Source organism: Zingiber officinale, chromosome 6A (genome assembly GCF_018446385.1).
Source record: "Zingiber officinale cultivar Zhangliang chromosome 6A, Zo_v1.1, whole genome shotgun sequence".
Classification (NCBI taxonomy): Eukaryota; Viridiplantae; Streptophyta; class Magnoliopsida; order Zingiberales; family Zingiberaceae; genus Zingiber; species Zingiber officinale.
The window spans coordinates 3,380,558-3,392,067 of record NC_055997.1 but is presented as its reverse complement, the minus strand read 5'-3'; the positions used below and the strand labels follow the sequence as shown (position 1 = coordinate 3,392,067).

The 11,510-nt window shown below is 36.6% G+C and overlaps 2 protein-coding genes across 2 annotated transcripts; one reads left to right on the top strand and one right to left on the bottom strand.

The window, feature by feature from the left end:
* The first annotated feature begins 488 nt into the window (after positions 1-488).
* On the top strand, positions 489-3,309 carry LOC121995604 (protein FAR1-RELATED SEQUENCE 5-like). Its single transcript, XM_042549333.1, has 2 exons — positions 489-647; positions 1,059-3,309. Exon 2 carries the CDS (start codon positions 1,063-1,065, stop codon positions 3,103-3,105), a length of 2,043 nt encoding a protein of 680 aa, XP_042405267.1. The 5' UTR covers positions 489-647; positions 1,059-1,062; the 3' UTR covers positions 3,106-3,309.
* A 470-nt stretch (positions 3,310-3,779) lies between these two features.
* Positions 3,780-11,208, bottom strand: LOC121995603 (serine-threonine kinase receptor-associated protein-like). The gene is made up of 7 exons (XM_042549332.1): positions 10,868-11,208; positions 9,257-9,392; positions 5,830-5,911; positions 5,128-5,303; positions 4,604-4,741; positions 4,373-4,512; positions 3,780-4,266 (listed from the first exon to the last, which is right to left on the bottom strand). The coding sequence occupies exons 1-7, from the start codon at positions 10,983-10,985 to the stop codon at positions 4,028-4,030; spliced, it is 1,029 nt and encodes a 342-aa protein (XP_042405266.1). The 5' UTR covers positions 10,986-11,208; the 3' UTR covers positions 3,780-4,027.
* Between the last annotated feature and the right edge of the window lie 302 nt (positions 11,209-11,510).

Sequence of the window (11,510 nt, the reverse complement as noted above, 5' to 3'; positions counted from 1 at the left end):
AGCTTAATTTTTTTGCTGACTAATCGATTGATACACTCTATTCTAATTAAATGGTATTGAATTATACCATTATTTTTATAGATCTGAATCTCTAATTATTTTTTATAGGTATAAAAAGTTTAAATAATTTATAGGTATAAGAAGTCCATTTTTAAATTCAGTACCATTTAATTAAAATTAAATATATCAATCGATTGATCAGGTAAAAAAAAATTATGTTCAATTTGATAGAAAATATATTAGATTTTAATTTAAAAATGATGTATTTAGAAAGAATTATTTATATGGTAGTTTTTTACTTTAAAAAATTAAAGATAATTAGTTAAATTTGTATGTATTACGGAGTTGAAAAGGAGGTGAAGTTTAGAAAAAATTGTACGTAGGAAATGGAAATAATTTTTTTTTTTTTTTTTTATTGAGGAAGAAGTTAGTTTGCTATCAGGATTTTAGGACAATTAACCGTTTTTTATTCATCTCATAATTGTTGTCTATTTTTTTTTTCGCATTATTCCTTCTCACTCCTCCGGCTTCTGTGTTAGCGGGTGAACCAGGACGGTTCTTCGCCGCCGCAACTGCCGCTGCGGCCGTCATCGCCTCCATCGCGTCGGAAACTCTCTCCTCCGCCGAACCCTAAGTCAAGCGATAAGGTACTGATTTCTTGAATTCGCTATCTTCAGGCTTTCCCTATTTCTGCTCCCCTTTTCTCCATATTCGGAACCCTAGCCCTTAGAAATTTCTTGTCACGTAAAGTATCCGATCGACTGATATAGTGGAGGGCGTTTTTCTTCTCGGAAGATGCCTTTTTTTCATTGTTTTTTGTGAGCTCGAAACCCTAGCATCCTAATTCTTTATTCTTTTTCCATATTCCTGGTCAGAAGAATTCATGGAGGCATTTTCTTTTGATCTACATGTTAAAGTTGCTAGTTGACGTCAATTCCAGCGAAGTTCTAGTTTTGCTTTTGTAATGAAATTTCTTCGCTAGGGGTTTCCATCAATTATCCAATGAAAACATTATCACAATCGTGTACATCTCGATCTTGATCTTGAATTATACTCAGGACCATGGAGTATTCATCCAGTGAAGACGATGAAATGGTTGAGGACAGTGCTATTTTTGAGGATGACGTCAAGGCACCGGATGTTGAACAACAAACAGAAGAAGTCACCTCATCACTTCAGACTGTTTCTCATGGTGGGAGTGCTCTAGCATCGATCAGGAATGCCATTGAAAATGAACTACTTGCGGTTGAAGATTGCGATGAGGTTAACCAGGTACCGTCTCCAGGTATGGAATTTGAATCCGACGGAGCTGCACGTGCATTTTACAATGCCTATGCATTGCGTCTTGGCTTTGGCATTCGAGTTGCACGCTCTCGCTGTGAGAGACGGAAGGGGGTCGAGGTGTTGGTCATGAAGAGGTTTGTATGCCTGAAAGAGGGTCATCACAAGAAGAAGGTTGCTGAGAACAGCACCAAAAAGAAGCGTAAGCGTCTTTCCATAAGGGATGGTTGCCCAGCAATGATGGAAGTTGTTCGAAGGGGACCTGAGAAGTGGATTATCAGTAAGTTGGTGTTGGAGCACACCCATATAGTGGTTAGTCCCGAGAGGGTTCGTGAGATCCAGCTTAGTCGCCTCTCTGGAAAGGATAGGGAACACCAGGACTACTTGAAAGAGATGCGGCGTAGAGTCTTTGGTGAAGGAGATGCACAAATCCTTATCAATTATTTCAGGAGGATGCAGGCAGAGAATGCAGGGTTCTTTTATGCAATGCAAGTTGATAACAGAAACTGCCTGACAAATGCGTTATGGGCTGATGCAAAAGCTAGAATGTCTTATAGTTATTTTGGCGATGCTGTAACTTTTGACACATCATATAGACAGAATAAGAACATGATGCCTTTTGCTGTGTTCACGGGTTTGAATCATCACGGGCAGACGATCGTATTTGCTTGTGCTTTGGTTATGGACAAGACAGAATCCTCATTTACTTGGATATTAGAAACATGGCTGACAGCAATGTGTGGCCGACGACCTCTAACAATCACTACTGATCAAGGCAAGGCTATTGAAGCAGCAGTTGCAGAGGTGTTTCCTGAGACATGTCATCGTTTGTGTAGATGGAGAATCCTATCTAGATGCCAAAAGAAGTTATCCGATGTCTCCTGTAGGTTCCCTGCCCTACATGATGAACTAAAGATGTGCATTAATGAGTCTGAAAATGTGGAAACCTTTGAAGTTTACTGGAGGACAATTCTTGATAAATATAACATTGGTGAGAACCTATGGTTGCAGTCATTATACAGTATTCGTCATAGATGGGTTCCGGCCTATCTAAAAGGTTCCTTCTTTGCAGAGTTGTCTACAACCCATAGAGTAGAAACACTGAACAGGTTTTACCGAAACAACTTTGTCACAGAGTGCTCTTTACAAATGTTTATTGCAAAACTAGACCAAGAAATGGATAGCCGATATGAAAAGGAAGCCCAAGAAGATTGTGCTACGTTGAACATCCAACGCATTCTTAAAACTCAGTCACCTATGGAGAAACAGGCTGCCAATATTTACACACGGATGGCATTTGAGAAGTTCCAAGAAGAACTAGTTGAAGCTTTCAATTATTATCCTCTCAAAATTCAAGATGGTCCGATAAGCAAATTTTCTGTTGCAAGGGATGGTGATGCTCGTAATCGACATTTTGTGGTCTTTAAGGAATCTGAGAAAAAAGCGTATTGTAATTGCTTTAAGTATGAAGGTTCAGGAATACCTTGCAGGCATTTACTTGGACTCTTCTTGGTTTGTGGCACCATTCTTATTCCTGAATATTGCATATTGAAAAGGTGGACTAGAAAAGCGAAGAGCGGCTTGATGCTACAAGAAAGTGTTCATGAAGGGCAATATTCTGAAGAATCTCCCATCTTGTGGTACAATGATCTATTGCACGATGCCATGAAGTGTGTGGAGAGGGGAGCGGCATCGGCAGAGGCATACAGGATAGCGAAGAGTATGCTACAAACCGTCTTTGCTGAAATTTTAGGATTTGAGGAAAGTGAGAGTAAAGGGATGATGCTCCCTCATGTGGAAAAGGCCCCAAAACGTACCGGTTAGTTAGAGGACGGAAATACCACTGTTTTGAAGCCGTATTATTTCCTTTTAAAGGCAGATAAATAAATCTCAACTAAAGAAGATGATGATTTTTAATTTTTAGACCTAGATCTTCATTTTGGACTCAAATTTCTTTTGACGCTTGTAAATAGTGCTAGACTTTTAGTAAGTTATTCACGAACGCCCTATTCTGGACTTGATATTTTATTTACGAAGATTTCTTGCTGTTTTTGCATTCTTGTTGGTGGCCTTGTAGTTTAGTTTGCTATAATTGACTAGTTGAACTTGCCAATGTAACTTCTTGTATTAGGGTGGTAAAAGTACTATCAAATCTAGTACACTTTACTCAAATTGCTTGCAGTGGTTATGAACTATTTTTGTTTCACAATTGCTTAAGATATCTGGGGTTATGAAGGGGAGCTTTAGACTGCAATGGTACACTTATTATGCTACAATGCAAGATGAGATTATGTGTAATGGACTTGATATAACCTGATCCTTGTCCAAGATCCCATATTAACGAGAGCTCCGTGCATTGAGATCAAATGTTAATGAGAACTCGAGCTACCTTTGATTGCTTAAGATATCAATTAGTGCCTATATTACACTCGAAAATTGTATCATACTCAGATTGAAATGGCGGTCTCTACTTGTCCCCTTCCTCATGGCTATGGAACTGGAAAATTGTCACTGGATTTCTTGACAAATATGACTAACATTTGCACTAGGGATTGCAGGAATAGAGGTTATTGAAATTGAGTTGACAAATCTGAAACAGAAGGGAAGGATTTCTGTTTTAAGAGATCTAACTGGTGAGGCATCATAGAAATCACCGTGTGCATGGCCTTACAAAAATGAAAATAGCAATAAGCCCTTGCATACATTGAACCAACGGAATGCAGCTTGCGATCTGTGGGTGCAAAGCCTATTCCTTCAGTTCATCCTTGGTGATGTGAAAACCCTCGATCTTACGAGCGACGTCATCAGCACCAACCTTTTGTTTCCCAGGAGACGTGTTTGCGCTGTAAGCATCATGATCGTCAGCCACGGCCGGACCCATCTGCCAAATTCTGATGGTGCCGTCCTCGGACCCAGAGGCATATGATTCGCCACCAGGAGAGAAGCGCACACAGTGAACTGGACCATGGTGACCCTTGTTACAGACTGCATTTATAAAGAAAAAAAAAACATTAAGAATCATTTGATCTAATAGATCAACATTCCAGATAGTGCACTGGGTTAATATGGAGTACTAAAAAACTGAACTCACCAATTTCTTCACCCGTATGGAAATCAAAGACACGAATCCACATATCTTCTCCTCCAACAACAAATTTGTTTCCATATTTGGGCTCAAGTGAAGCAGATTCCACAGTGCATGGCATGTCGTAGCTTTTTATAAGCCCAAAACTGAAGAACAAGTATTGATATTTGAATTTGAAGGTCTATTCTTAACACACAAAACAAAAAAAAATAATAAGAAAAAAGGCGGTAAGCATACTGATTTGCATCCCAGAATTTGACAGTTGAGCCATCAGCAGTCGTGATATATCGACCATCTTGACTAACTTCAGCACTAGTAACAGGTGACTTGGTTTCAAGTGTTTGCACAATTTTTCCACTTCTGGTGTCCCATAATCTGTGAGATATGTGTTTGTGACCACGAAAATTAGGATCCAAAAGGAGGTTAACTGATATCTATACAGGTGAACAAATCAATCAATGTACGAGATCTTCATAAAATAGTGAATTAGAACATACAATATCATTTATATTGGCCACAGCAATACAAAAGGTTCATTCAACAATATCGAGGTGTTCACGAGCAAACTGATTAACGAGTTCAAGAAAAGGAAAACAGATTCACCAACTACAAACAAAATTGGGAAGGGATTTAACAATCTAGCAATTCGAAGATATGCAGATAAAATTGGGAAGGGATTCAACAATCTAGCAATTCGAAGATATGCAGATACTGATAGTCAAATGAACAAGGCTGACATCAAAGGAATTTGCAGAACAAACCTCACACCTCCCATATCAGTGCAAGAACTAAGTATCGTTTGGTCACTATGAAGCCAAGCAACTGTCCTGACTGAACCAGGTGATTTATCAATTTCTCTTGGAGGTGCATCTGGACGATTCAAATCAAATGTCCGTAGTATCTTTTCAATTCCTCCAGTCAACAGAAGGTGTGTATCCTGCAGCAGAAATGCACAACATCATCATGGTAGCCAATAAGTATTGTGCCAAAGAATCCATCTTCAAAAAGAGCAATCGGATTACAAATTCAATATTTCACAAGCACTAATTGCACTTAGTTCACATAATGATGGTATACTTGACTCATGTAAACCAGCTTACTTATTCAAGTGATGTAATCACACTCATTATCTGCTATAATATATATGCACTCAAGCTTGATATGTCTGTGTTGGAATACAAGGTGTTACACGGGTATGGAGTAAACGAAGAGCCATAGTATCAAAGCAGTATAGCGCATCATTTTTCTAAGTAGATACGAAAAGAAAGGAGCATGATATAACACCAAACACAGGAACTAGATGTTGCTAGTAGAAAACTAGTAAAGAAAAGAAATCACAATAAACGCATTGCAGAAAACATGTAGGAGAATTCATGAACAAAAACAGAAACACTTTTACGAGTGAAACAAAAAAAAAAGATATGATTCAAAATAAAAAATAATTGAAAACCATCCTCATGTACCTCAGAGAAGGCACACGCTCGGACAATGTGTTTATGTTCAAATGAATGCAATTCATTCCCAGTTAAAGCATCCCATACTTTCCTGAAAGAAATGAGGCAAAGATCATTAAAATGAAACATAGTGAGATCACTCAATCTTTTCCCATGAAAGAGAAAAGAGTACTAAAGTAGCATATTGGTCTAAATTCTAAGGGCAAGAAAAAAATATTTACATTCTGGTCCTAATAAAAGCTTCCACTAGCATGGTCTAAAATATCAATCTACACTTGTCCAACAGAAGTATGATAGACCAGCTATCCAATTTAGCTAATAAGTCTATAAACTAATCTAAATATATGAACGACTAAAACTATCTCATTCATATATACTAATTCAATACCAATGTGAACAATACAAAAGGTGATTACAATGTCATTATCTGGTTAGATATGAATACTGAATCCTAATTTAACAGGTGAAGACACTAGAAAAAGACACTTGATTCCAATCATATCCATGAATTCTTCATCAGATTGAGCAACAACTTCAACTAAATTTTCTATATATAAACTCATACAAAAAAAGTGTATATTTTTAATGAGAAATTAATCCAACTTTTAATTTTATTGCAACCGAGCAACCACTGAAATTTGGCAATCCAGCTTTTGTCTTGAGAAAAATCATAGTACAAATCTTTCAATTCATGTTACAGTCAACATCAATTTATCCAATAAAAAAAGAATAGCCCATAGCCCGGTGCACGAAGCTCCCACTAATGCAGGTCTCGGGGAAGGGTCTATTGCACATAGCCTTATCTTGCTTTGCAAGATGCTCTTTCCGCGACTTGAACCCGTGACCTCTAGGTTACACAACCGCAACTTTACTATTGTGCCAAGGCTCCCCTTCCAATGTCTCCAATAGGCATTTAAAAATAATAATTTATATCAAATCTACACTTATTGTTGCAAATGCTTCAAAAGGAAACCACATGTGAGCTGACTCGATGATGCCTTTGCACAAAATGAGGAAGACGATGATTGAAATTTGAATGACGCCGCTGAATTGAATAAGATAGTGCACAAAAAGTCCCACCTTCTCCATTCATATTGGGGAAGAAAAGGTCACGACTAAAAATGATATTGCAAAATCCAAAATTATCTTAAATCACCTATAAGTTTGCAAACTAGTAGAATCATCAGTTGCAGCATTTTCAATCCCAACCTTGACTTGTCACAAGTCTTCATTAGTCACAAACAAGAGCTGCTCGGACAAAAAGGTTAAGCTACAACAAATAACAGTGGGGAGAGTAAAGCTAAGTCAACCATTCAGATGAGATCAACAAGAATGATGCCGAAGATGAATAGACACAGTGCCCACAAAACTATAGTTTGAAGATGAATAGACACCCTGCCCTATGAAAGTTTAGTTTGTTGTTGGGTCCATTTGATTCAAACCATTTTCTTGCGAGGAAAAGAAGTTTATTTTTAACCAGTTCAACAACTCTTGGATGAGTAATAAGACAACAGGACAAGCTTAAATGAGACTATTGTTTGAAACAAAGTTTCTTGCTAGCCCAAACATAAAAATCTGCAATATATAAGTTCATTAATTAACCCACTATCGTACATATTGTTCCATTCCTACTACCTATTTTTCCAAAATTGGCATCAGTCTTTTCTTATCTTTAGATTATTTAGAAAGTCAGTAGTAAGGGTTTCAAATCAGAACATTAATTGTTGCTGAGGCATACTCCACTATTGGATTTCGTAGAGGACTATCACATGACTCTTCATAGGCCTCTTCATTTGTTTGTTTCTGAATTTTCTGCATCTTGGTTCTTGCTACTTGATGCCTTAAAAGGCTTTACTATGTAATGACTTACTAAAATGTGCTTGCTTAACTATGTGAGCAATGAGGGACTTAGTTGATGCCAATGAAATTATTGTGACAGTAAGTGGGTTTCATTCTATCCATGGGAAAAGAAACCCTTGGGTCATGATTAAGGTTGATTATTGCAAAGTGATTATTACTCACATGAATAGCCATAGTTGAACCACCAATAAGTTTTAATTCAATCCTTACACCAATATATTCACTAAAATGACGATTCCAAACCAAAAAAGGTCAAGCTCGAATACATGATAAGGAAAGATTACTGCTAGGTCACATATGAGGATATTAAAGAGAAAGATGAAGATGAATAACCGGCTTTCATAAGTTTAAACTTAACACAATATAAACTTTATGGTGGTGACAATAACGATCATGAAGATGATACAGTCAGTGGAGGTTCTACCAGATTATATACCAAAACAAAAATTATTTACTGAGGCATAAATAATAGAAAAATACAATTTGATATTTGTTGAGAGGGAGAAGAAGCTCAATGCTAGACAAATGAAACACAATGGATGTATAGAGAATCAAAGTAGGTCCACTTGGGTGCCAGTGTACAAGGGCAAGCTTCAATGAGATTTAGTCAATTAAAGTTGTTTTTAGCTGCCACTTTTTTAGCTCAATAAAAATCTACCCAATCTACAAAGGTTGATCACGGAAAAAAACAGTTTTTCTTTTCATGGATGCTCCTTCTTCTTAGTGGTAATCATAGCACAAATATGTCAACATTCCATCAATGTCTTGAACTCTTGATATCAAAATGTATTGTTAGAGGTATTAGATTAATAGCACCATTGATCTATTACCTCTAACAACGTATTTTGATGGCTTTCCCAAGATGAACTACCAAATCCTTCTAATGATCTTAGATGCGAGGACTACTTACTCATTCAATTAGATTCATTCAACATCGACTCAATTGATCATGTACCTGTAATTTAAATTTTTGAGGAAAATCATACATTGAGGATTCAATTCAAAACTAGTTAGAAATATGACCAATTGGTATCAGACAATACAAGTGTCCATATTTTATTCCAAACCCGCATTATTAGTAATAAAACTGAGATTGTAGACCTTGCCACTGGCTGATATCATCATGATTCAACTGTTGCTGGCCAATTTATGTGGTCTTACATGGAGATCAACAAGCACACAAGATCTCTTGATGACATGTTTATGGAAATAAATATAATGGAATGTCCATTTCATATGTACCATGTAGCAAATAGAAAAAAAAGGAAGGTGCAGATTATGTTGTGCATGCACTTATTCTGCTGGAAAAGGGACATGTAAATAGGCAAGGAATCTTCAATGTTCACCTTTTTCATCCCATGCCTATGTTCTCTCTTTAGGTTCTACCTATAAACATTATAAATCCTTGCATATCTTTCTATGCAAAATATTCTAAAAATAAAGATTCAAAGTTTCGTATGCACCCTATGTATTCAGATAAGTTCAACGAATAAAATATTAAATGCTCAATTGAAGTTGAACATTATTCAAACTTTAGCTTTCATAAATTTTGGTGATTCTAGATAAATTGACATACGCAGAAAAATCAGCTGATCCAGTAGCTGCACGCAAAGCATTGGTATCAAGGCCGCAACTCCAAACTGCACCTTTGTGTCCTTCAAATGTTCCAATCCAATCTCCAGTCTCACCATTTCTAAGCATTGGATTTGCATCTAAGATGTTAAACGATCATTAACATCTGAAATATCCTTTTAAGGATTTAATAGACATTAAACTAACTTAGCATGCAATCTCTCCACAAATTACAAAATATTTTTACTCAAAACAAGGAAAAAGGGATACCAAACACAATCATTCATAGGCCGAAATCAAAGTGAAACAGTAGAGAATCTTATCGGTATTTTATTCCGTAGGCACTACCCATGAAACTTAACACAAAAGTGATAGTAAAAAAGAGAAAGTGAATTAGCATATCAGTAATTTCATGAATTAGAGGCGTAGTGCCCATCAGTTGCAAAGCAAGTTTTTCAATTGAAATTCTGAGATTAGATAGTGTGGGAGAAGAATTATTTAGTCCCTAGAACATTAATACAAAGACATCATTATATTAATTTCATGTTGCCAAAAGAAGAAAACCAGTGGAGCAACAATGAGCCTCCATCATCTGAGTAATAGAGGCAGTGTTACATCTTGGTGAAAACTTTAACTCCAAATTTCAAAAGAATTATCCATTCATTTAAATATTTACATGGTCAAAACAACATGTGACATCGGGATTATCACTCAAAAAGACATTTTCACCTTATAAAATTTCTCATACACACACACACACAAAAAAAAAAAGAAATGGAAAATGGTTGAGGGAGATTTGAAGCGCATTCAGTATTTCACCAAAAAGGTATTTTTCCACCATTTCCTTCTCTGGTTTATATTACTATTTCCTTAGCATCGCTGGTATTCAGTGTTCACCACTATACTCTTCTTCCTTCTCCTTTTCCATATATATAATTAAGTATGCACAGTGTCTACATAGAAGAATATTAAGGTAAATAACAATTTAAAGTCATCTGATAACTTCAGTACTTGATCACAATAGCTTAGTGGAACCTCCAAACTTCCTAGGTAAAAACAGACCACTAGTGTTGTTAATGAGTCTAAAAGCATTCAAGCGTTCATTGTGGTTCCTCTATTTCCTTTAAGAGATAATGATGATGATAAATTGCTGCAAAAACTTGACACACTACTCAAAGAAGAATTAAAAGAGGTGGAAAGCCTCAAATATATGAAGCAGCAAACAATTTATCCAAGCTGCCTTGTGAAAAGAAATAAAATATGTTCAAGGAAAAAAATAATTACGTTGACATACACTAGTGAACTATGGCAAATGATAATCTTTTTAATGGTAGATCACATTGCAGACTGATAACACAAGTTGAGGACTAATCATTTCTTGATCAATTTAATCAGTTAAAAAAATCAACCACTGATCATCTTTACAGTACTGACAAATCTGAACATCAAGGACAACCTGTCGATCCATCAATAAGAAAAATGGTCACGGATTTGGTTAATTTTGTCTTCTGTTCACTTAACCTTTTAGTTTCTTCATTATTTGCAACAATTATCTACAAACTATTTAAAGAACCATTGATCCCAATCAAATACATCAGAAACAAGAAAAGCTCACCCTTGCTTGCACTGATCAGGAAGAATCCATCCGGGGTAACAGGGCTGTAGAACAAATCCACGACGGGTCGCGAATGCCCATGGCACACAAGAGGAACTGCCACCTTCTTCTTGTCCATGGATTCAAGAAGGCTATGCGACAGTCCGGACTCAAAGATCGCTGGAACCCTAATCCAAAAATTGCTAACAATAACAAATCCACCTCGAAGATCAGAAGATGGAGATCGACAAGAGGAATCCTCAATAGAGATCGCGAAGAACAACGTATTATCTACAACACTGTAAGATTCGTCTCTGGGAAAAAAAAAGAGGAGCAAAAAAAAAATGATAAGAACGAAGAACGGCCCGGTGGTGGGCGGAGGAAGAGCGTGTTTTTATAGGCGACAGGGGAGAACGGGATGGAATATTGGCCGTCAGATTTATATTCAACGGTTCCAAAGACGCCTAAATTCCTCGGACTAATCAAATCTCACTACTTCCTCCTGAAGTTTACCAAAATTTACACTCTTCCTCTTATAATTTATTTAGGTGAATTATCAAATTACCCTCTCTAAAATTTGACAACTTTTCAAATGCCTGGGAAATGCTTCATTATTATCAAAACACCTTCTAACTTGTTATTTATTTATTTATTTTTGTAAGAA

Bases quoted from the DNA above. Each gene is read 5' to 3' on its own strand.
- LOC121995604 (XM_042549333.1), top strand. From the start codon at position 1,063: ATGGAGTATTCATCCAGTGAAGACGATGAAATGGTTGAGGACAGTGCT.
- LOC121995603 (XM_042549332.1), bottom strand. From the start codon at position 10,985: ATGGACAAGAAGAAGGTGGCAGTTCCTCTTGTGTGCCATGGGCATTCG. The intron at 9,393-10,867 runs GTGAGCTTTTCT...TTAACATCTTAG, and splicing joins CCTGATCAGTGCAAGCAAGG to ATGCAAATCCAATGCTTAGA. The intron at 5,304-5,829 runs GTACATGAGGAT...TTTCTGCTGCAG, and splicing joins GAGCGTGTGCCTTCTCTGAG to GATACACACCTTCTGTTGAC.